At 45.2% G+C, this 26,177-nt stretch overlaps 2 protein-coding genes across 4 annotated transcripts in view; one reads left to right on the top strand and one right to left on the bottom strand.

Annotated features, from left to right (window-relative positions):
* NIPAL2 (NIPA like domain containing 2) overlaps positions 1-25,819 on the bottom strand; it is a 144,414-nt gene extending 118,595 nt beyond the window's left edge. Inside the window, exon 1 of the mRNA XM_080380125.1 lies at positions 16,337-25,819. The gene's annotated coding sequence lies outside the window, so the exon portion shown is untranslated. The remainder of the gene's footprint in view (positions 1-16,336) is intronic.
* Positions 11,438-17,022, top strand: KCNS2 (potassium voltage-gated channel modifier subfamily S member 2). 3 transcript variants are annotated; one of them, XM_080380119.1, is made up of 2 exons: positions 11,438-12,404; positions 14,247-17,022. In XM_080380119.1, the coding sequence occupies exons 1-2, from the start codon at positions 12,283-12,285 to the stop codon at positions 15,715-15,717; spliced, it is 1,593 nt and encodes a 530-aa protein (XP_080236245.1). In that variant the 5' UTR covers positions 11,438-12,282; the 3' UTR covers positions 15,718-17,022. The 3 variants fall into 3 exon arrangements, with proteins under 3 accessions (XP_080236245.1, XP_080236246.1, XP_080236244.1); XM_080380120.1 differs by lacking the exon at positions 11,438-12,404 and adding an exon at positions 13,486-13,580; XM_080380118.1 differs by lacking the exon at positions 11,438-12,404 and adding an exon at positions 13,781-13,857.
* Positions 25,820-26,177: the final 358 nt, after the last annotated feature.

The raw sequence follows: 26,177 nt of genomic DNA, 5'->3' as shown, positions 1-26,177 counted from the left end.
TTTTTTTTTATCTAGGGGTCAGTACACTGGGATCTCAGAAGAAAGTATGAGAGGAAAAAAGAAACTTTTTTGCCTGACCATTGCTACTTGCAACTTCAGTGACTTATGGCATAAATCCACATAGTATCAGGATTTTACAATTACTTTGTTTCTAATGAGTAGGCAAAATCCGTAAATGAAACAACTCTTAAGGAAGGCTTTGAGCCAAGTTCAGGGCTGATGTAGTCCATAGAACAGCAACAATAAACAAAGGGACAAAAATCTGATGCCACTGATCAAGCACAGCAGCATGGCAGGAACATTAGGCCTTGAATGGTACCAAATAAAGCACATCTAATTGGTATTTGAATCACATCCCTACTTCTTACACTGTCAACTGATACTCATGCAACATAACTGTACACATTTACTACCACACGTTCTAGTACTGTTGCTCCATTAATGATGCTTGATCTCTAATTTATATCCATTGTTTGGCTGCTGACCAAAAGAACATCCTTTGCTTAAGAGTCAAGAGGGTTAAGAGCTACCTGATACACTGAAATGCCTTGCTCACCACTATCAATTGTCAGGAAAATCTGCACTAACAAATACTTGAGAATTTTAAATTTAATCTGGTGGAATGGCTGAGGCTGGCAGGCACCTCTGGGGAGCCTCTAAACAATCCCCTGCCCAAAGCAGGGTCATGTTGGCCATGATCATGTTCAGTCAGGTTTTTAATAACTCCAAGGTGGGAGACTCCACAACTGCTCTGGGCAGCCTATGCCAGTGCTTGACCTCCTTTGCACCGAAGAAGGGTTTTTATTATGTTTTAGTGGACTTTCCTGTATTGCAGTTTGTTCCTATTGCCTCTAGTCCTGTCACTGGGCACCACTGAGAATCTGACTCCAACTTCTTTGCACCTCTTTACCCAATCACTTATTTTATACACATTATTGAGATCCCCTGGAGCCTTCTCTTCTCCTGGCTGAACAGACCCAGTTCTTGCCACCTGTCCTCATATGCCAGGTGCTCCAGTCCCTTAAACATCTCAATGCCCCTTCACTGGACTCGCTTTAGTTATGTCTATGTCTTGTACTGGGGAGCCCAGACCTAGCAGACTGCAGCCCTTTGGAAGAGGGAGGGTTCTTATTCTGCACCTGTGTGTATGGAAAATCAGCACCTTCCACTGTGGGAATAGTTTCCTTCTTCCACATGTTTATTCTTTAATCCCTTTACAGGTAGAATCCCCTGGTGAGATACGTTCCCTTGGAAAAGAGAAGGCCAAAGCAACGTACCTGCATTGAAGGTAGGCACACCAGCTGCTCACAGCTGTTCTGAACTTGGCTTTAACAAGTCACCACAGCAGTGTGGTCATAGTGACATGGAATTCAGTAGAGACCAGCAATTCAAGTACAGTTCAGGGAATGTATATAAATTGCCAGCTTATGCTGAAGTCCAGCTTGGCCTGTCTCATACTATCATTATCCACAAGAGCCAGAGTATGAAAATGCCTCTCTGCCCGGTACTTACATGTTAACTGGGCTACGTAAGCAAACCCCTCATGTCTTATTTCTTCTTGGGATGTTCTATACTCTTGGGCCAGTCTCCAGGAAATCCCTGTGTCCTGCACAGAGAAACCTTACCACTGTTGTCCCTCCATCTTCACCAGGATGTATCTCTGATACAAATCTACCCAGGTTAACACAGGAATTTAGTTAGGGGAATTAGATCTATAGGTAAGAGAAGTTTTCCTGGCTTAGTGGTTTGGCTACATGGCAAAAAGAATACCTATCTAGAGAGTGTTTCCTGTTACTACAGGCATCATTGAGGAACGTTTAATTCTTAGCAGAACTGCAGTTCTTGTTCTACACAATCCAGATGATATAAATAAATAAACCATGAAATGTTCAGAGAAGACAACTCGCCAGTCCATCAAAATGCCTGATAAATTAGTTCAACAGACTGGAATACAGACATGTTCGATGAATCACCATCACAAAGAGTAAATAAATTCAGATTAAGCAAAACTTGATTGAATCATGCTGAAGTTTGGCACTTAACAAAATAGATCAGTCTGAAGTCTCACATTAGGAACACATAATCTCTTAAGATTTATGAGTGTTATTGCCTACCACATATGTTTCTAGGTTACTGTTTGCTGTGTTGCAACTGGATGCTCTGAGTGTACAAAGATTTGCCTGCTATTACACATTTTAATCTTCAAGAAACTATTCTCCTGGATCCCCTCTTTGGGGTACAGAACAAACTTTTACAGTAGTAAACTTGCTGATTGCTTCCTCTTCCCCCACAAAATTTCCAGTTTCTCCCAGGTTGTTTTCATTTCCATCTATCATTCAGTAATTTTTGCTAAGAAATCTGTAGCATGTAGTGACATAGCCAAAATGTAAGTGGACTGAAAGCTGAACTCAGTCACTTTGGGTCAACCCTTGGAAAGAATCCTTAGCTTTTTTAATTCAGTGATACTATGCTCACACACTGGCCAATGTATTAACTTATTGGTATCTATAGGCTAGGAACAACACACATCCATGGATATCTTTTAAACCACAAATCAAGGGAAGAAATGACCTGTCCATTTTTTATCAACAATTATGTTTGTTTAATATTTATATTATGGCAATATCCAGAGGTCACAATCAGGGTGGAGATCTATATGTGCTGACTGCTATGGAGATAAGAAGGTACAGTTCTTCACAAAGCAAATTTAAAAATTGTAACAACTTGAAAATCTGATGTCAAGTTATCCTCTGGTGTAATAGCATTAAAACCTCAAATATCTTTGTATTTAAGAATTTCTTTGTGCTATAAATGTTGGCTGGGGATAGAGTTGGTACTATTAACCTTATTATACAAAGAGGTATAATATGCAGTACAAGTTCCAGACTAACACTGGCAGGGACTCTCCTTTCAGCCTTGGATGGCAATTGTATTTTACAGAATGCTTAAAACAACAAACCAGGATTTACCAGCCAGCACCATGGATTGTGAGCTGATATTGTCAAAAGTTGATATTTATAACCTGAGTGTTATCACACAGGCAACAAAGCCTCATGTCTTTACCCATGCAGCTGGGTGTATTTTCATCTGGAAATACTGATCTTTCCCCGTGCCCCCATCCCACAATTTACTGAAGGAAGTTAACACTGCCTTTGGAGGGCCTGAATGGCTATGCCCCAAGAGGTCACAACTGGAGCTAGAATATGGCTGAACTTTGTTTGGTGCCAGTCAAAGTGTGCTCAACATAAATAGCCTCTACAGCTATAGAAACAAATAAACCAAACCAACCAAACAACAAAAAAAAAAAACCATAGAAAACATTAATTTTGTACCAAAGTCCTGTCCTAAAGTCTAAGTAGTGTTGGCGGTTACTGTATAAGCAGTGCTTATACACACACACACACCCCCCTATCTGTGGATGCACACACACAAATAGTATTTGTCATTTTATGACTGGGCTCTGAAATAAGCCTGTTCATAGTTTCTTGTGAAATACAAAAGTAATACTCACTGAGGCAAACATGCCCTGGTGAACCTTATGCTCCAGCCCACCTGTAGGGCAGACAGGACTGCTTCTGCTGGCTGCAGGACATTGCTCAGTCAGGTGTTCTCTGTCCATTGACATGGTCTCTGTGATACCAAGTTAACCCTTTTAACTAACCCCGACAATACTGAGAACAGAGAGCACTGCTGTTTTCCCCACTGCTACACCTGGGAGAAGGCTGGCTGAAGTATATCTTAGCACACATTTTTTCCTAGGAACTGCAGAGAAACAATCTGAAAAGCCTGCGTCTATGTCAAGTTCTCTCCAGAACATATGGCACAAGGTGAACATCCATAAGAAAGCATGGCTAGTGTGTGCACTTGGCAGGGGACACCAGGAAATAGGAATGGGAGAACAAGGGACAGTGGAGCACATCAGAAGGGAAGAAGAACCCATGCACCACTGGCACAAGCACTGCTACATCTCAAACAGCCATTTCCAGACACCGCAGCAATACATCTGCTCTACTTGTGGTGTATTGTGTGAGTCACAAATAGGATTTCACAGCCAGTGGTGAACTTGTGAGCCATAAACCCCACTCCCTTCAATTACAAAGTGATCACCTCCCAGGGATGTTGTAAGGCTTGATCAACTGATATTTATAGAGCGCTCTGAGATCCTGAGATGAAAGTCACTATAAAAGGCTACAGATTTTTCATAATGTTCATAGACCACCTGCTCAGACCAGAAGCATTCACTTTTAAGATTGCTTGAGCCAGCTACCAATCTGATATCTCCATGGGAATTTCCTAAAACAGATGTGGCTGTCACATTTAATCTCTCTTTTACTAGGAACTCTGAGAAAAAGGAACTCCTGGAAAAGGAAATAAAACAAATTACATTAAAACTGATGGTGAGAAGAAGCCCCATAATTCTGTTCCCACAGCTCATGGATTCTCCATTTGTACCTTTCAGAAAGCTGACATAGTGACTAACTCTGCGAGCTTCACAAATTAGACCTGACCTAGATTCAGTGAAGTCTTTGATCAGCAGCTGGTTAGTGTAATATCCCAACTGCAGTGAAGTTCAGAACTGCTCCACAAAGCAGCAGTTTGAAAAGAAAAAACAAATAAAATGGAATTCAGGTTTTCCTATGCTCACAACATGCTGGCCCTCACTTGACTTTATACGAAATGAATCAGTCAGAGAGACGAACAGTGAAGTTTAAACTACTGCTGTATTCTCATAATTCCATTGTATACACTCTCGAAAAAAATTACTTCATTATTTCCTCTTACTCTTTATTATAGGAATAACAAACTCCAGGAGAGCAAAGAAAAACATGATTCTGAAAACCAGAGGTGGTTATAATTAAGCGTATCGTTAAGTGCTTTCTTGAATTGAGGTTAAAAAATTTGAAGTTTAAAATCATGTTAGCTAAGGATAAAACAGTTCAGAGACTTTTTTTATAAACTGATCTGAACCATATGAAACTCTTCAGAGCATGGATCTGGACTGGCATCCCTTCAGAATAAGGTTTCCCATGATGTTTTGGACTTTCTGCATTGTGTATAGAAAGTAAGCACAGATGTCCCAACATGTTTCAGAAACTTTAAAACCTTTTGTTCCGTGATAGCAGCGGGAAACATTAATTAGAATCTTATTTAGTGATCCTTTTTTTTTTTTTTAAACTGGCTTGTTCTTGTTTTAAATATAATCCAAAAATATCAAAGTGAATCAAATCCAAAGGAAATAGTTTCTTGATCCTTCATCCACTAGTGAGAGATCTCTTAACAACCAGAATATACTTGGAGGCATATAAGAATGTGCATACTCTCAATCAGCCCTCAGATAGGCAGGTCTGACCTTTAGGATAAGTTACACCCCAAAATGCCTTTGAGATACATTTCAGGAAAGGTACTACCATTTCAAAGTTACAGTGAATGACTCAGAGATGGTCTGTTGCTGCAAAGAGTTTGTTAGTATTTTTAAGAAAATATGTTTTGTGGGGGGTGCTCTCCCATTCAAAAAATGAGACGTAAGTATTACGCAGGCTGTGAAAAAGTTTTTAAATTCCTTTTGCTGTGTGGGCAGTTGTTAAAGAACAAATGGTTAAAATTGTCTGTTTTCCACTAAACAGCATTTTTTGGAAATGAACAAACAAACAAAAAACCTATAGCAATCACAGTAAGGCTCTGTGTGGCACAAAGTCTTTCTCTTTGTGCTTTAGTTTGTAACCAAAAAAAGGAGAAGTTGCTGGAAGCGATACCATTACAGAAACATATTTTGTTGGCACTGTGTACTAGTCATGTACTTCCCAGGGAGTGCCCTTCCAGACTATTTGCTACAGACACCTCAAGGAGAGACAGATTTACCTTAAATTCCCAGCTGGCAAACTCTGCATGTGGCAGTTTATGAGGCAATGGTGAATGGTCCACACAAACTGGGCAAGAGCATTCACAGAACCTGGCTGGGAAGCCTCAGGAAACTGTTTAGGCGCGATGTACCTTTCACTCGCTCCTTTTTGGTGATGCTGGGCAGTGAGGATATACTTGTGCTGCCACTTTGGGACCATGCCTTTTCAGAGACATGCTGCTATTTCTTCAGTCACCCAGGACCCTTAAGCTTCTTCACATTCAGGCTGACTTCAGAGGCAAACTTTGCTCTTCTCTTGGCGGAACAACTGGTGCAAATAAAGTGGAGACTGAAGAATTGTGAACACTGGAGCACTCAGTGCAACAGCTAAATCCCTCACAAGCAATATGAAGATAAAACAAAAGATCTGATGTTGAGTGGCTTCATAAAGAAAGAGACAATGCTGCTATTTCATATTTAAGAAGCTGAGACCTGTGTTTAGGAGGCAGGAGCCAGTAACTTCTGAATCTGCACTAAGTTGTACAAGTATTGGGAAGCAGAAAGGGCTGGAGCCCCTTGATGGTCCTCTGTGGTTAGAGCTGGGTCTTAACAATGTTAGCACCCCAAAACTGTTCCACTCAAACCTGTATGACCTCAGCCAAAGGTTCAGTAGAGCTTTCTCTCAAACTAGAATATGGCCGCAGACACCAGACACTACAGCATCAAGCTGTTTGGGCAGCCAGTGAGAGGTGGCAGTGGCAACTCAGAAATGGAAAGCAGATAGGTCATCTTCTGCTCCCTCCCTGCAGAAACACCTTTGGGAGGTGCAGAGAACATTGCTGGTATGCCTGCCTTCCGTTTCCTTTGCTTATTTGTTTTATCTCATTCATTGATCTAGCTGGCTGTTAAGATTTTCAGATGTAAAATACATCTGGGCCAATGAAATGTAACATTCTCTTATGCTCCCCTAATTTTTCTTAAGGTTAAGTAAAGATGCTTATGATTCCAAGCTCCACCTTGGCCCACTGCAGACTAGCCTCATGCTGTCTGGATGTTGGCCATGAAATGATCAGTCCACCCTTGCCAATACCCCTAGGGACAAGGCTGGGCCACAAAAGGCAATGGCAGGCTGCCTGGCGGTACCCTTCTGCAGAGCACTCTCAGGCTGCACCTGAGACGGGCCAGGCAGAGCAGAGAGCGTGCTGGGGAGGTCTGTGCTAACAGGGTGTGAAGGGCTGTAGGACAAGTATCATAGCAAGGTGTACGCTGTGTGGTGTGACTATATGGACGAGAAGAGCTGAAACTCATCCAAAGAGTTGAGGGGGAAGTCACTAGATTAAGAAATTGTGTTTGGCAGCAGAAGCAGTCTCTTCCAGCTGTTACCAGCACAATTTCAATGTTGTTGCTGTTTGTTTGTAACACAGGATTTAGCTAAGGGTCTCCTAACTCCAAACTCCCCCTGAAAAAGTCAGGAAGCACCAAGAAAGAAGGAGATAATACTGATCCTTTTGTCAGGCAATGGTGACAACAGCAGAGCTGTCCCGTCATTACAACACTGAACAATCCTGACTTGAAGCTTACTAACCTGTGCAAATATGCCACTCCAGGAAGTTAGGACAGTGTGTGAGCATGGGTCACCTAGCTTGAGAGGCTTCTCCTGCCCTTCTGCATGGTGCTTTCATAATCAAAATCAGTTTTCCTCCCAGACTGAAATAGATGTAAGTTAGGAGGGGGGTTCTCATATTCATGCTTTTTGAGTAAAATGTTTCCAAGTAGGGACTGCTTTTCCTGCTTGAGTTCAACTTGGTTTTTTTTTCATTTAAGATGAAGATCCCTGTGTCACAGATATATACATCTATGGAAACAAGGAATTATCTTCATTATTCTTTTTAGAATAAGGGGCCTAGATTAGCTTTGGGTGAGCCTTTTCTCACTTGCATAGAGCAAGTAGCATTTCCCTCATCTTTAAAAGCGTACAGAAGAAAAATGGAGACAAAACATGCTGCACCATCTAAGCATGAGGCATGTTCCCAGCAAGAGCAAATCAGCTGAGAATATATCAAATCTGGGGATCTGCCCAGAGGAGCGATGCTGTAGCTGGATTTCCCATGGCTTTGTTTTCCAGATAGACAGAAGCGTGAGAAGGGTAAGGGAAGAAACACATGGGAAGGTTCCAAATGCAAATGAAATAGCCTTCAAATGCTCCAAGTCAGCTGACTGACAGCACAGAAGTAGGGTTTTTAGCCCCAGTTTAAAATCAATAGCTATAATCTGGATGCAAGCAAGATCTTTCTCCCCATCTCCATTTAGGCAAATATCAAAGAGGTCGCGCCCACTGCTGACTGCATCAGTGCTGCTGGGAAAGTGACCCCTGAGTCATCTTACATCCAAAACTTCAGCTCTGAAACCCCTTCTTTCCCATTGCTGATTGCTACTGGCAATACTTACTCCTGCAGCTCAGCTTTTGCGTTGTGTTCACGTTGTAAAAGAAAATTACAATTATCTAATGATCCTTTCTTGCCTTGCACTCCATGATTTTGGGATATGGTGATTTAATTAAAGAAGACAATGCTCCCCACAGGACTTGCAAAAGCAAATATTATCGTATGTCCCTCATAGTCAAGAATCATCAGGTGGAGCAGGCACAACAGTGACTAAGCATGTCATCTCACAACAAAAGGCATAATACCGCAGAGGCATCACAGTAAAATTTCATTGCTCATGTAATCAGTGTACTGCAAAAGATCAGTATTTGTCACTCTGTTGAGGTGCTGTCAGCCAAAATGAAATGTTCCATTCATGTTTGGTTTCTTTAGCTGCCAAATGGCCTTTCTGTGATCCACTGGAGTTCCACTCTGTCACAGTGGAGGTCTGTTTTCAGACATTGCTATCACTGCCTTGTAAACTTCTAGCTTAATAAAGCATTTGGCTCTCCTCCCTCACCAGTTTTATACTGCAAACGCCACAAGAGCCTGCGCAAAGCCTTTGCCTCCTAAGAAAAGCAGGCATGTCAGTCTGGGCATTTACAGAAAGAGCAGATTCATAAACAAATGGCATTTCTTTTCTGCCTGTGGTTATGGGAGGTTTGAGAACAGCTGAGAAATCCTCCAGTGGGGCTACTCTCAGCTTTCTTTAAACTTCCAGGTAGAAAAAGCTGGCCATACACTACCAGTGACTAAATATCATGAGAATGGCTACCTTGCTGATATGAGGGGGTAAGAACAAAGTGCATTTATAACAGTCCCTCCTCTGTAATAATCTCTCTCATACATGGCGTTCTGTCAAATTCAGGCTGTACTCAGATCTTTTGGTTAAATATCCAGAGAGGGACATAGCCTTTATGAATTAATTTAAATCCGTTTTCAACTTATTCATTCTTTCAGACTTGGTAATATTCTGCAACAGTCCTTTTCCAGTACTTAAATGAGCATTACGTGCAAAACTATTTTTATTTCTTTTAAACATATGCACCAATTGGCTGTAGTCAATAGCTGTGGCAGTAGGAATGCCGTCACTAATGCTTCGCTTCCAGCCTCCTGTGAGGCTTTGCAAGGAAAAAGAGATCATATCTATCATCTTAAACTAACACAGACTCCAGCATTTTCTATCTGGAGCAAAAGGGAATGGTCAACAAGAATGTACATTTGAATCCAGCTCCAGGGCCAAAGGAAGACCTTCCAGCAAGGATTAAATTCAGACTGGTTCCACCTTCAGCCTAATAGGTGGCTGTGTCCCCAAGTCCAAAGTGAATCTATCCACCATTAAGTGGAAGTGCCAATAAAACCACTGACTTAAGCCCCATATCTTCCTTTAGACCCTATTCAATATGTCATTAACGCTGTAGAAGTAGTAGCAGTCATAGCAGTTTCACTTCTCCCAAAGCTGACAATGCATCTAAGATACCAGTGTATCATGCCTGGGTCATGTTCTCATCACCATTAAACTCACTGTGGGGTAGCACAGCAGCTGTACCGGTGGGGCAGCCAACAGGGACCAGACAGGAGATGTTGTCTGAGGACATGGCTTCTCAGGCGGCAGCTTCCTACACCAAGTTGGTTGCTAGTGTAGCAGCAATTTCCACATTCCCCACAGTTCGGGTCACCACAAGCCCACAGCAGGGTGTACAGTCAAACACACCACAGTTAGTATGTCCCCAGACCCAGACTGGCATCCTGACCGGCACCTGTACATACCCCATGCTTCTACACAGCGCTGGCACCTTCTCATATTCCTTAAATAAGATGGTACCACGTATACCAGTAAAACAAGCCCTGTCTCTCTCACACAGTCTCAGAGTCAACAGCTATAACCAGCAGGCCCAAAGTTAGTTGAGCTTTTGTAACCGTGCCCCATGGCGACACGAGTCACTCACTTATCTCCCTACTCCAACAGGCAATTCTTTCACGCTTCCTTACATTCCCATCCCAGCCCCACCTCAACATTTCTTTTACATTCTCCCCAGTCTAAGAAGCATCCACAGGGCAGTAAAGTGTTGCTTGATGTTTATTTTATTTATTATTAGTGCATCCCAAAATTTGCTCTTATCTGATCCATCACAAGCTCATTTTGTGCAAAAATGACATATCTGATTCCTTCTGACATATCAAAGCAGACCTTTTCCCTTTGATTCCACCAGCGATAGCATGTCCACAGCAATTCATCCTGTACTTACTGCTGAGAAAGGCGAAAGCACTAGGTGGTCAGCAACTGACCTGCTTGTGTGTCTGTGGAGCAGAATGCATGCCTTGCAGAAACATCGAGATGGATTTTGGATAACTGTCTCGGGTGCTGGAAGCATTTTAGCCTTATTAGCAAAATGCTCCGGCTGAGGCAATTAGCCCTAATTACAGGAGCAGTTATATTAGACTAGGGGGAGTTAAATCCTTACGCAGTTATATTACTTTGCTGTTTATCTCCAATACCTCTGCATAAATTTCACTGTGCCTTTTAACAAGAAAATACAGGTTAGAAAAGTGACCAGTGATTTTTCCACAGTAAAGATAAGAACAGAGGTGGATAAATGGTTATGAGGCTGCCTATGATCCTTTTTCTTAGCCAAGTGGCTTAGAAAGCAAGAACAATGTATAAAAGCTTGGAAATCCTCTAAACATATCTCCACTTAGTTTCTTCCAAAGCAGCACTAGGGGAAAAGTATCTAATTTAAGAATAAGAAAGAAAAGTAATGAAAAAAAAATTTACAGATTTGCTAAAGATATTTCACTATGTTTAAAGCCCCCACTAGATACCTAGGAGAGCGCAGAGCTGGTGAAAACACAGAGACATCACTTGAATGCACTACCAGCAGCAGGTCACTATTCCTTGCAACGTCACTAAGGGATATGATTTATTGTTGTTTTCCGAAAGTGGGAAATCACAGCAGAGAAGTTTTGTGATTTACCTAAGCCCTGTGGAACGTGGTGGGGCATCCAACTCAGAAATCCCAACGTGGTGGTTCCCAGTCCTGTGTCCTGCCATGCTTTGCCTCAGGCATTAAAAGACAATATAATTAGAGCTCCCCAGTGAGCGGTTCACCAGCAGAGCCCCAAGAGGAGGAGGCTGTCGCAAACTAACTTAATAACTGCCACTGGGAAGCAGTGTTACAGGGAATCGTACAGGTCACCACTGCACCTGCGAAACCTCCTCCCTGCTATCTTCAGTCTCTGTCTCCTCTGTGCCCCTTTCCAGGAGGGGAAGGGCTGGGGGGACTGAACTGAGAGGCGGCGGCACTTTCCCTGGCTGGGAGGGCAGCCTATGGTGCATAATTTGGTGTGGATTCTATGTCTCATGAGACACCACTGGACATGCAGTGAAGCACACTGGGACCCAGAGCCCTGACTCGGGGCACCTGTAGCAGGGGGAGCACTGTAGGGGGAAGGGGAGGAAGGAAGCACTCACCAGCAGGAGAGCAAAGCAAGAGCAAGCACCACCCCAGAAAAGGCAAGCAGGGGCATCATCTGTAGCACACTTGATGCACGGATCTTCTGAAGCACCCCTGGGGGGCTGAGGGCTCTATAGGTCCATGCAGACTGCTGTGAGAGTGTCCCCAGAGGTATGGGGACTCCGGCCATACAATGCACCAGCATCAGTGGGACATGGTGGGGTGATCACAACAGCCCAGGTAGGGAAGATGAGCAGGCTTTTGGAGACCCAGCCACCGGCATGCACCAGGGCTTCACTTGCCCCACTCCACATGTGTGCTCACTTACCTGGCCTCTGACAGGGCTGTCTTCAGTACTGGGGGTTCCTTGTAAACAGGGCTGGTGTGCTGTTGGAGTTGGGATGTATAACCTCTCTCCACCTTCAACGGTTTAAGGAACAAGCCAAAGGTGACGCACAGGGCTGGAGTGCTTGGGGCTCTGCCAGGGCTGGGGAAAACAAGCGCAGAGGCTTCATCCCCCTGCACCTCCACTGGCGACAATCCATTTCCAGGAGCCGGACTCCAGATGCGTGGGATCATGAGTGAGAGGCGTCACAAGTCGGCTGGCAGGAGGCGATGCGGGTTTGCCCAGCGCAAAGCACCTGCCGGGGAGCACCTGTGCCCTGCACCGCCGGCTCCCTGCCCAGGGTGGGCCTGGCGCACCGGGCTGCTGCGCGCCGGGACAGCCGCCGCTCCCCACAGCCGAGGCCGGGCTTCTCCCCGGGGAACCTCTGCCTCATGCTGGGGCTCAGCGGGAGGAGGGAGGTGTCCCCACAGCCGCGGGGGGCTGCCACCGGTGACCGTGCCACCAGGCCTTACGCCACGTGCCCGCCGGCCCAGCAGGCCAGGCCGCCGTCACGGGTCTGTCAGGGCCGCCCGCCCGTTGTCGCCGGGTCGGCCGCAGGGGGGTCCCGGCCGGCGGCTGAGGGGCGGCGGGCAGCCCCCACGCGCGGCCCCGCTGCCCTCGGGCAGCACCTGGCTCTGGCGGGTGCCCCTTCTTCCATACCCAGCCCCCGCACGGACGCTGCCCGGGCACCGCAGCCTGGGGGGCCGCGGCGGGACCAGCCCGTGACGGGGGGTGGAGGGGGTGGGCGTTGGGGGCCTCCCCCGGGCCCTGCCCGGGCTCCACCGGCGACGGGGCGGGGGGCACAGGGGCAGGGGGTGAGGGGCGGCGGGTGGGCGTCCCCGCGCCTCGGCAGCGCGCCCGCGGGTGCCCGGAGCCAGCGCGGGCGGGCTGGGCGCCGTCCCCCCCGTCCCCCCCCGGGGAAGTTGTGCCGCCCGGAGCCGGCGTGAGGCAGGAGCGGGGGGAGGAAACCCGAGTTTGCGGCGCCGCTGCCGTCCCCGCGCACCGGCGCTGCGCGGGGGCAGGAGCGAGAGCGAGCGAGCGGAGGCACCGCCGGCGCACCGGCTCCCGGGCCGCCCCTCCTCAGCCGGGCAGCGCGGCCGCCAGCCCCCGCCCGCCCGCCGCGCTGCCGTCCCGCGGCGGCGGCGGCCCCGATCGCTCGCCCGGCGGGGTCGGCCCGGGGGGAAGGGGGGAGCGGCGGGGGCGGGCGGCAGGCCGCGGGGGTCGTCGCCATGACGGGCGCGCGTGCCACCGCCTCCCGCCGCTGAGCGGGGCGGCGCGCGGCCGCTGTCCCTTCAGCACCGCGCGGCCGGTGGGGCCGCCCGCCCCGCCACCGGCACCGGCACCGGCACCGGCACCGGCACTCCCTCCGGCAGCGGCAGCGAGGCGAGCCCTGGCGGCCCCCGCGGGCGGCGGCGATGGCGGGCCGGGGCAGGGGGCAGCAGGGCGCGCCGGCGGGGGGCCGCGGCCGCTGAGAGCAGGTACGGCGGGCGCGGCGCGGCGGGGCGCGGCGGGGCGGCTCCCCCGCGGCGGGGACCGAGCGGGGCGGGCGGCGGCGACGCCCCCGGGGCAGAGCGGGGCCCCGGGCGGGGGCGGCGGCGGCGGCGCGGGGCTCGGGCCCCTGAGGCGCGACTGGGCGAGCGGCGCGGGGGGAGCGGGGCCCCGGGCGGCGGGACCGGTGCGGGTCCTCGTCTGGCGGGGCAGGGGCACAGCGGGAGAGAGGGGCAGGATCCGCGCGAACCCGGTGGCACAAAGGCCGTGAGTAACGGCGGGGCCGGGGCGGGGGTGTGTGCGGGGGTTGGAGGGGGGTATCGTGGGAGCGACAGCCGCAGCCCAGGTGAAGGGTACGGGGAGGGACGGGAGCCTGCAGCGGGAACAAAGGAGCCGCCCTCGGTGCCTGAGGTGGGAGAAAGAGAGGGGGGAAAGGGGGAAACGAGAGAAAAAGGGGGACAGGGAAAGAAAGAAAGAAGGAAGGAAGGGAAGGAAGAGAAAGAAAAAGCAGGAAAGAGAAAGAAAAAATAATGAAAGAAAGAAAAAGAGAGAGAGAAAAAGAAAGAATGAAAGAAAAAGCAGGCAAGCAAGCATCAATAGGTGAACATGCTGCAGGTGTGCTCATTCTGCCCATTTTCTGTGCAATTGCATCCTAGGTTTTCATTCCCTGTACACCTTTGGAAGGAGCTCACTATGACAGGGCAGAGTCTGAAGGCTTTATCTGAGGCGAATTTTGAAGACAATGAGATCAGCATCAACGTTGGAGGCTTTAAGAAAAAGATGAGATCCAACACATTATTAAGGTTCCCTGAGACAAGGCTGGGCAAACTGCTGAGCTGCCACTCAAAGGAGTCGATACTGGAGCTCTGCGATGACTATGATGACACCAAGAATGAATTCTATTTTGACAGGAACCCCGAGCTCTTTCCTTACGTGCTACATTTTTATAACACCGGCAAGCTCCATGTGATGGGTGAACTCTGCGTGTTTTCTTTCAGCCAGGAGATTGAATACTGGGGAATCAATGAATTCTTTATAGACTCCTGCTGCAGTTACAGCTACCATGGGAGGAAAATGGAGCCAGACCAAGAGAAATGGGAGGAACAAAGTGACCAGGAAAGTACCACATCTTCTTTTGACGAGATTTTGGCGTTCTACAATGATGCCTCTAAATTTGACAAACAACCCTTTGGAAACATCAGGAGGCAGCTCTGGCTTGCCTTGGATAATCCTGGGTACTCGGTCTTAAGTCGAATCTTCAGTGTCCTTTCAATAATGGTGGTGCTGGGCTCCATCGTGACCATGTGCCTGAACAGCCTCCCAGACTTTCAGATTGTTGACAGCAACGGGAACACCGAGGAAGATCCTCGCTTTGAAATCGTGGAACATTTTGGTATTGCATGGTTCACTTTTGAACTGGTGGCGAGATTTGCAGTAGCTCCTGACTTTTTAAAATTTTTCAAGCATGCCCTGAATTTGATTGACCTAATGTCTATCCTTCCATTTTATATTACCTTAATTGTCAACCTGGTGGTGGAAAGTAGTCCGACTTTAGCAAATTTAGGCAGGGTTGCACAAGTCCTGAGACTCATGAGGATCTTTCGCATCTTAAAGCTTGCTAGACACTCCACAGGTCTCAGGTCTCTTGGAGCCACCCTGAAGTACAGCTACAGAGAGGTGGGGCTTCTTTTACTTTACCTCTCTGTCGGCATCTCCATTTTCTCGGTAGTGGCTTACACCATTGAGAAAGAAGAGAATGAGGGGTTAGCCACTATCCCTGCTTGTTGGTGGTGGGCTACTGTTAGCATGACCACAGTTGGCTACGGAGATGTTGTGCCAGGGAGCACTGCTGGCAAGTTGACAGCATCTGCATGCATCCTAGCCGGTATCCTAGTGGTAGTGCTTCCCATTACACTGATCTTCAATAAATTCTCCCACTTTTATAGGCGTCAGAAGCAGTTAGAGAGTGCCATGAGAAGCTGTGATTTTGGTGACGGCATGAAAGAAGTTCCATCAGTCAACTTAAGGGACTACTATGCTTATAAAGTTAAATCCCTTATGGCCAGTCTTACCAATATGAGCAGGAGCACCCCCAGTGAGCTCAGCCTGAACGATTCACTGCATTAGTGTACAAGTTTGACAGCAGTTTGCATGAGAGCTATCAAGAGCTACGTTTATAAGTGTTTTCCTATTTGTCTTCTTTTTTCTTAGAGGATAGCGTTGCTGACACTGCACTAACTTTGCACTTCAGAAACTAAAGAAGTTTCTATTACAAGTTGACAGTTTGCACATTTTCATCCTGTTGCATAGGTACTAAATGCTGACTTTTCCATACAAATGTTACCACTTCCATCACATTAGTGCTAGTGGTATAGTGATGATCTGTTACTTTGTGCATTTCCTCCTCGTCTGAGCAGAGGAATGAGCGTACCCAAGTGAAATAAAAATTATCAGCTGTGACACAAGTAATGAAAAAAATCAACTATCACCTATGCTGGTATCTGTCCTAGGACTTCCCATGCATTTTACAACAGTTCAAAACAATCACCTGTGAATCACTGACTTGGGAACACTCTTCCCCATCTTTCTGACCGGTAATTCTGTCACATGTCTGAAAACACCTCTGCGCTTCACATTTTAATGGAAGTTTGTTTACTCTTGAACACGTGTGTTAAAAACTGGGTGTTCTTGTTCTGAAATGTTATGTATAGTAATATTCTTCAGAAGCTTCTATGCATAGACTTACCTCTGCTTCCCAGATTAGGTCAATTCTGAGCCGTCTGAAGAAGCCCACCCCTCATTTTAAGATAGCGATGTGTTCAAAGACTACATTTCCACAAGTGACTCTAGGTATGGAGGCCCATGAAGACATCTCAGGTTCCCATTTCCAGAAGTGATCTGCAAACAGCTTGGTTCCAGTGAAGCTGAAGATACGCTGTACTTCAGTCCATCAAAATGGTTCTGAGATTAGACACACAAAAACGTGGGTTTTCAACAATTAGAAGCTCCAATGAAAAACTTGGATTTGTTTAATGAAGCAAAATATTCCCACATGAACAGTACAGGCAGCATTTTAGGAACTGGCATTCGTATGCTGCAAAAAGACTAATTATAAAGATGCCATATGTGATGCCGAGATATAAAATCTAAATTTATCAGGAAAGCTTGAAAGCAAGTGCTGATGGCAGACAATTTCATTAAGCTTTCTGCCAAGGAAATTCTAAGGGGAAAAAAACCCCACCCTGTAAGTCACATTTTCCCTCAGAAAAGAACTCACAAATACAGCTAAGGAAGAGCATAAGGGCCTAAGAAAGGAACAGATAAAGAAAAAAAGAGCTTAATACTGCACTCACTGTGGGCAGATCCTCCTACCTGCTTCTGTGACGCAGTCAGTTTAAATCCTTTCAAGGTCTGGCCTGTACTTTTTTTTTTTTTTTTTTAAAAAAAAAGACATGTTAACAGATCATCTAGATCTTCAAGAGTAATCATGAATCTGCATAATATTTTTTGAGTGCTCAGTCTTTTCCCTTATGCAGTTGTACAGAGATCAAACACTTGCAGCCAACAGGTAGAAGCCGCTGCTTCCCTCTCTTTATACTTCCAGGGACCTGTGTTATAAAACGAACTACTGGCACTCGGTGGGCAGAACAGCATTTCTTTTCAGATCCTGCTGCTTTTCCATCCCATATATTACATACAATGTTCCAGTTAGTTATTTTTGTTTGTTTGTTTTACTTGTGAAGACTAGAGAGGTTCAGAAAATAAATTCAAACTAGTTAAAAGCTAAAATAATAAAGCTATAATTGCCATGTTTGGAAGCCTGTGTTTGTATACCACAACAAGGAGTGGCCCAACTGGCAGAATAAAGCAAAGATGGTACAAATGGGTAATTTCCGTTTTTAGGCTATTAGAGGCTGCTGTCTGGTCTGGAACTTTTGTCAGTGTTGCTGTAACAGCTCCACTTAAAACCAGAAAGCTGAGCACTCCAGGATCAGACTCCTGGTTTGCGCACTGATCTATCACAGAATACACAGTGTAAAATAACTTACCCCCACACACTCCCACCATTTCCTTTGAATACCCTCCTCTCACGTCAGTTAGCAGTTGATGTAGGTCATGAAGTGTAAGGGAAGCTGGTCCTTTCTAACCTTACCAAATAAAACTCTTGGAGATTTCAGCATACCCTCCACAAATTCCAAAGTCAATAGCCAAGATATTACCTGCTGTCCTTGAAAATCGAAGGGCCATATAGATGGCCCTGAATGTAGACCTGGATAACCCAAAACAGGTGTCCAAACTTGAAACATTTTGCTGAGGTTTTCACTTCTGGAGGGCTGGTTCAAGTTCTCTGCTGGGTCACAGGCACAAATTCAATAGTCTTATCCCTGATTCGTATTGCATGTCTGTGAACTATCACACACCTACAAACGCCCACCCAAAACATGGCACAGCACTAGGTTGCCTGTTGAATTGAAATACCATGAAAGGAATAAGGGAAGGAAGAGCTGGGCTTGCATAGCACAAACACTCCGGTCGGGTTACATGCTGCAAGGGTGGCAAACCCTCCCTCTGATGTCAAGGACACTGCAAGTTCTCGCTAGGTCTGTCGGCTGGGGGCCTTCAGAGCACTCGGCTCCAAGCTGTGGTTTTATCTCAGTTTCACAAGCAGTAGATTCACAGAGTTGAAAACCAATGACTTTCAGGGCAGTTATTTGAAGAGACCTGTAAACTTGCCAAAGAGTCACAAATCCCCTCAGCTGTTGCTAGTTTAGCATTGCAAAGGTTGGATCCAAACTTTGCAACACATCATTTCAATAACCTACAGCTTATCTTATGTTCTAGATTTATTATTATTCGTAGGGCTGATGCTCTGTCATTTCTGCAAATATTGAATGGAACGTATCCAAATTGCATTTTACTAAAGAAAATGAAATACCCCAAGGAATTATGACTTTTATTGTACTGGTTGAAAGGAATTTTCATTATTGCTTTTTTATATAAGTGCTTTGGATCAAAGACACTAAATAAATAACATACTGAAATTTAATATGTTCTCATTATCATGACAATGACTTTACACAGTACACAGGAATTCCCTTCATAAACTTAACTAATTCCATGTTAAAAGCAGTCAGATTTTTGCTCCCCTCTCCTCCAGAAGAGCATTCCAGAGCTGTGCTGCTCTCCAAGGCTTGTGCAATTTTTAGCATAATTTTACTAATGGCTGCTTTATATCGGTGTTTTTCTCATGCCACCACTGTTCTTTAGCTTAAATATATTCATTTTCCTCTTAGTGTTTGCATGCACGGTGTATTTATAGACAGCAACCGTGTGCCCTTACATGCTTATTTTCACAGGATTATACCTGCCAAGCTTCCTTTTAGTTTTCATTTTTGCAAGTCGTGTTCCACTGACCATCCTACGGGGTGTAGCCTTTTTTTCCTGCATTACTTCTGCTTAGGTTTAATTTGTTTGAGCCAGCATTGTACAGTATTGGATCGCTTTGTGCAGCAGTTTTAATATTTGCTTATGACTAATAGAATTTTTCACTGAGGAGGATAACAATTGTTCCAATTTAAGTAGTGCTGTTGTCCTAGCTCCCCCGAAATATCTAGGTAAGGAAGAATGAGGCACACCCTTCCTGCCATTTTATGAAGTTCTAGGGCTCAGTCCAATAAGCTGAGAATCCTCATCTCTAATTAAATAAAAATGACACAATGTTTACACTTTGAAGGAAAGATTCGATCTCTCCAATGCCTCAATGAGGAGAAGCGGTGGTGTACTTTTTGAGTAGTCAGTACTTTTGCCAGACTTCTTCAACCACTGTTTAGTAAGAGCAGGGCACCTTCACTTCTGTAAAACAGCAGGTCAGAAATGGAGGATTAAGAGGGACTAATTGGCCAATTGCTCCACTGTCTGAAACTTGGAAATTGTGGTCAGAAATCTGCTTACTGTGGATGTGCAGTTTAATGAAGAACATTGCACTTGGCACATGCTGCTCCTTCCTTGGGACAGTCACCTTCTTGGCACCAGTGACAATGCTGTGCCTACTCTCTTTTGGCTGAAAGTTTTGAATTGCCTAAATAAGGATTATGTAATATTTCAAAAGAGGCAACTTACTTTATTGCCAGAAATAAACTGTTAGAGAATCTTGATTTCTAGTACTATTTCTAGGTTATTATGAGAGTTGGAGATGTCCTTGAGAAGCAATATGTTACATTATTTTCCTGAGATGTAAAATCTATATATAGATTGTGATTAAGCTTTTTATGTATGTTCAGATTCTGTAATATTGCCTGGTTTATTATTCACTTACTTTCATCAGTTGCTAATTCTCTCTTTCCCTGCAGACTACTTTATCCATTTTGAAAGCAGACTGGTTTTTGCTACATGAGCTACTTCACACTGCAAACTTAAAACCAAAGAACTTTGCATTTAATTTTCCACTTTAATACCTCCAGTATTTGTACCTTTTTGTACAGAATTTATGAGACTGCAGGGAACTACTGTATCTGGTGCTCTTTGTACTGCGTTTCTTGTCCCAGCAGCGTGTAACACACTCAAGAACTCAGCTTTGTGCCACAAAATGGAAATTAAATGCATTTAAAAGTATCTTTCACCAGGGATTAAGAACCGATTTAAATTTCAGGATAATCTGTGTATATATTATAATCAAAGAGAAACCTGGATCTCATTGTGAAGATAGGGGTTTTTAAACATACAGATCAGGCTAGATTTCTGTTTTTAGAAATACTCTTAACTCGTGGTTGTGGTGAGGGAAAACTCATTTTTCAGTTGAACAAATAGTGCAAGCTTCTTGTTCTCTACCTCACAGATTAGGGACTAAGCAACATACCAATAGGACTTGTAGGTGCTAAATCAACTTGACATGACCTTTCATCTCTTCCCAAACTACCCCCATCCTTAGAGGCCCCAGCTGTGCACATACAAGCAGCAGAAAGTCCCTGGAGTAACTTCTCTTTCTGTGCTAGTTATCCATTTCCTCTCACAATACCCCTGACTTTAATCTACCTTTGACGGTACTTTCAAACAACATTCAACCCACAGTCACCACTCATATCCCTTGGTGAGGTGTTGTGCCAGAACTATTCTTTTCTCATCATGTTCTTCCCCCCCCCCCTCCAGTTTATGCACCTGGTTTCCCATTAAGTTACACTAGAAATTAGTTTGATCTCCTGTAACTTATTTTCAAGTCACCCACTACTTAGGAAGGGCTAGAAGAATATTCCCATCCAGTTTCTGAAGCATCTTTTACTGATTCTGCCTTTTTCCTTAAAAAAAAACAAAACCAAAACAAAAGAAAGGGAAAAAAAAAAAAGAAAAATAAGACAATGCTTCTCACCTTCAAATAATTTCCTGAGTTAACAATGGAACAATGGGCAACAACGGGCATTACGTTATTCAAAGCAACAGTTCTCTGCTTAGTTGTTTCAGAGACAGCCGTAATGTCCGTGCCTTCAGAGCAATCACTGAAGTTGTTAAGAAACATCCCCCTCATTAAGGATTGTGGATCTCTTCACCTCTTATATATGAAATCATGGGTTGTCAACTGGACCAGGCAACCTCCAGTCTAGAAAGTGTTTCCCAAGACAGCATGACACTGCTGGCAAAGGTCTGGCTCTGGTATTTATTTCTCCTGCTAGTACAGAGGATGGAGAATAGTCTCGCAGGTGTTGAGACTCAAACTGACCTCCCACTGGACACTGCAGAAATTTGTTTCCCTGACATCGCCTCACCCTTTACACACAACCCTAAATCATGCAAGTCCTCGCTTGGATAAATGCATATGGCTGGCTATAGGAGGCAGTGGCACAAATCCAACTCTTCAGCTTCACAGAAGTGTAAAAGAAACATCAGCACCTCCCACTCTTTTTTCCCTTTCAGGGTACCAACGGGGTTTGGCTTCTCACTGATCCCTGTTCAGAAATAAACAGGGCTACATTTTTTGGCGATCAGACGAAGTCTGCTATAAATCAGCCAATTTCTTTTATACATCTAAAGCACCCTAAAAGAGCTGCCCACTTTCAGATGCACAGCCCAACATCTGCTTTTTGTCACCACCTGCGCAGGTGCTCTGTGTGGTGCACAAGTCTGTGCGGTTCTGAGAAGACTATTCTACTGATTGCACTGTCGACCTTCAAAGAAAACTTTTAATCACATTTGGAACATGAGTGGTACTCAAACATTGCGGTTTGCTTACCAGCAGCCACTGCTCTGCCCATCTCAAGTCCCGTACCTCTTGCTTCACCCTCTCTGTTTGACATGTCCTGACGTGGCTATTCCTGCAGCCCCCATGACATGTGATGACCAGGTGATGTGCTAGAGGTGTAACACCGCAAAGCGAGTGGCTGGAGTTCCTGATTTAGGAATGTTAATCCCACCAACTTTCAGTGGAAATCGGCATTTTAAATTCTATGCTATTTTTGAAATTTATGTTCACTCCCATCCTAGGAAACATTCTGCACATCGACACCCTAGTACAGCCCCTTTAATGACCAGCTATTTAATTACCAAGTAAACTCTAATTTATTTCTATTGCACTGGTGCCTAAGCACTCCAGATCATGAGCTAGCACCTCTGTAAGGTTTTTCCAAGTATGGCAAAAGATAACACATCATAAACATGGTTTACTTTTGGGGAAAATCTGTTCTTTATGTTGTTTCTTCCTTCATTCTTTCCATCCCAAGGCACAGCTTCCAACTGTTGTGGTTAGCATGATCCTGTTTTAACATTTTGAGCCCTACCCTGAAAACCCAGAGGAAGAAGCCCTGGATGTATTTTTCTCTGGTGAAATGGCTCTCGGTGTTCCCTGTGGGAGCACAGCTCTAAAGAAAAGAGCTGAAACCTGGAAAGTGGCTGGTGCCACTTGCAAGCACCTACAGGAAGAGTGGGTCACCCCCACCCGCCTCCCCCGCTCTTGCAGTGTCAGCAGAGAGGCAAGGCAGGTCCCCACAACTGGAACACCTCAACTGGCCAAAGGCAGGATGTAGCTCCTCCTCAGACTCTTTCGTGTTCAGCCTGGCAGGTGAGCTACCAGGTTTGACAGTTGTTTTTTGCATGGGAACGCTCAGCCACAGTACTGGAGGTGCTTTATAAATACAGGGGAATTTTGCTTATGCTTTTGGTGGCAAAAATGCACCAATCCTTCCTTAAACTTCCGTTAGTGAGAGCAGCCCTGCCCCCAACTCTTGTGTTCCCCAAGCACACTGGAACTGTACTGGAGCTCCCACCAGTGCTGCCAGGGCAGTGCTGGAGAGCACAAAGGACACCTCCTCATGCGAGCTCTTACACAGCACCGACACATCCACTAGCACACAGAAATACAAATGTGCTGCCTCACACTTGGCAGAAGCCTCAAAGCACTGAAACCATTTAACACGCCAGGAGATGGGAGTCATGCTGGGAACAGGAGGTTGCAGGTGTTTCTAGGTGCATTTGATTTTCTTAAGAATCCCTTTAGATTCAGAGAGAGGTCAGTCTAGGCGTGCCAAGAATATGGAAGAAAAAGGCTTTGACAGACAGTTAATGTTTCCTGAAACAAGGTACGCAACAGCTTTTCATCCTGAGAAAGCACAAATAGAAAAGCAAAATGCACCTCTCCATCCTGCTGGAGAAGGTGAGAAAAAAGCCATGGTGAATGAAAGATTAGTCTGCTTGGGTACTGGGCTTTTTATGAAACATTGATCCTGTATAGTCCAGAATAGAAGACAAATAAGCCTGAACAGAAAGCAAAAAGCTGCAGCTGGAAGAGTGTTCAGATTCTTTCCTTGCAAAGTGCACAGGACAGCCACGTCTGGCGTGGTTTCATTTAGAGATCTGGACCAAACATCAGAGACCAGCTTCCCAAAGCTTAGATTCCCACATTCTTAAGCACAGCCAGGGGTGTTGGGCATACCCTGCCCTCGCTCGGGGCAGCAGCAGGGAGCTCTACACACGAGGTGGGCAGCCTCGCGGTACTTTGGGGAGTAAGGCCACGCAGCTTCGGTCACTTGCTGTGAGGGGGGAACACAGCAGATGTTTGGGTCTGCAGCATGGTGCCCACCCGGCCCTGGGCAGCCTCATTTCCACTGATCAGGACAGAAGCTGGAAGACGGCTCAGGAACGCAGCAGTGATCTCTTCAACAGGACTGGATTGTCGCTCCTCATTCTAGAGCAACGAGCTGAACTAAACACTTCAGCATCTGTCTACAAAGTAAAATATTAGTCAGACACTTTGCAACTAAGACTTCCTCCTACTTTAGCTGCAAGATACGACCTAACTGTTGTGGTTTTTGTGGGGGCAGTAACTGAAGATAAGTGCTATGAGATGTATAAAAACTGTGTCAGTGGATGGGCTGAATAAATCAGTGTTAACTACACTTAAAAGGCTTCAAACTGATACCCACTCCTGGAAGAAATTTGCATTAATTGCAAGGATGTGGGGCTACTGTATTGCTGGTCCTATGATCCTAGAAATTCTCAATTCCTTATTTATCTCAATAATTACATATTTGGGTTTAAACATCTGGGTGTCAGCACAAGAGTCATAATTACACTAACTAGGAGAAATCGGTTTATCAAATTTAATACAACACTATTGACATCAATTCCAGCCACGGTACATGGTGGAATATAAGCAGTCCTGAAAGCTAAGATATTTCTAGAAAAGCTGAGCAGTCAGTGGTGGATGCGCTTCCTTAATAGGATGATGGGTTGCTGAACAAAGTACAACAGGTATATAGCCCATCCACATTTTCTAGCATGTACCCATAGAGGGTTACCGGATTACTTTGGGTTGTTTTAGAGTTTCTAACGGGATGAGAGGGACTCTTGGAATGAGTCAGAGCAATATTTCAGCTATACTTATTGAAATACTGAACCAGTACTTAATGCATTAGAGACTTCTGTTCACTTTCAGAGATAAATCGTATTTAGATTAAGCAATTACATGCGTATATAAATCAGTGCAGTGTTGAACATTAATACAGTCACCCCTTTATTTTCTGGACGGTCTTTATTCTGTAAAGATCAACTACCAGGAAAAACAAGACAAAAAAAACTTTTCTGGGATTTTAGGAGACTCAGAAAAAGTTATTTCATTAATTGAATTTAGAAGTACAGAGTTTGATTTGTCTCTGCATTTTTTACTACAAAACACTATAAAAAAATTCTAGTGTTTTTCCACAGTTTCAGCAGGGAAAACTGGTATATGACAAATAAACGTGACTTATCTACAGACTGAAATAAGGCCTCCATTTAAAAAAGAATCTCGTGCTTTTGGATATGGTTGCTAAGAAAAATGGTAACTACTTAATCCTTCTTCAAATAATCTCTGACCTCCATAATCTCTGGACTATGACACCTGTTTTCATGTGCAATGAGAGATCAAAAGGACACCTCTCGCTGTTAAGCCTGTATACCCCATAGTACTGTAATAAAAATGAAATACCAATCAAGGCATCACACTAAAGGCTTAGTGTCAGATAAATCAAATCAAAAGCTTTTGGTCTCCCTCTTTGATGTATTGGCTGCAAGTTTTTCCTTAACAGTAACCACACAGGCTTTGGAAGCCCAGGAGGAGTGCAAAGCAGCAGAAGGATCTGAAGAGGGGAAAAAAGCATTATAAACATCTGAGGGCCAGGACCATCTTCTCATGCATCGGTCCTTTCAGTGACACCAAGGGAATGAAAGGGTCAATAGGAGGTAGAGGAGGGGTGATTGCGTCTGTGCCTGCACACGCCTGTGTACAGCAGAAGAACAATTACATGGCTCAGCACCAAATACTGTCCCTAAGGGGAGAAACAGGACTAGGAAAGCTATGTTTCTCTCTATGAGTTGGCTAAGGACAAATACTGCAATATAAAATATCTGTCCTCAGAAGAAATAGCCACAGGCAGAAGAGTCCGAGTCTTTGGTAAAGAACATACGGTTTAATTAATTTGACAGAGAAAAATGTATCAGATATATCAGCATGTGGCTGTATATATTTACAAATTCAATTTCTGAAGTCGTGACACCTACAGAAAAAAAAATTGAAGGTTGCTGGCGTTTGCAGTGCGTGAGTAAATATCATTCATGTTTTCCCCCCCATTATGACAGACAGAAAACTAGCATTAGGGCCCAGAATCAGTTTAGTTTAACTCCTTCCAATGCTTTCCTGCTGGCTTGCTCCAGGCAGCTCCCTTCTTACTGCTCAGTTTATCCCCTCTGAATTTTCTGTGGCCTTTAGAGACAGAGCGAGTACCAGCACCAGGCAAGAACTCTGGCTGTTTGCCTACAGCACATGAAAACTTCCTGCTCCCACCATCGCTTCTAGCCAAGCTAGTGCCCACAGCAAGCACTTGGGAGACCGAGGGATTGTGACACTGGACTAAGCAATGTCCTGGTGCAAGGCATAGAGCAACCGTTGGCTAATGCCTTTACACAGACTTCCGCTGCACCGAGACAAGGGCCACTAAGCATTTATTGTACCTCAATATAAAAATAGACACAAGGAACTTTTTTCCTTTCCAAGGGTTAAACGTGATTTTCAGATACCTTGGTGTGGGCATGCCCACATCTGCATCGGGGGCTATGGCTATGCTACA

Source organism: Falco punctatus (assembly GCF_963210335.1).
Source record: "Falco punctatus genome assembly, chromosome: 3".
Classification (NCBI taxonomy): domain Eukaryota; kingdom Metazoa; phylum Chordata; class Aves; order Falconiformes; family Falconidae; genus Falco; species Falco punctatus.
The sequence above is the reverse complement of the archived record's forward strand: the minus strand, read 5'-3'. Positions and strand labels throughout refer to the sequence as shown.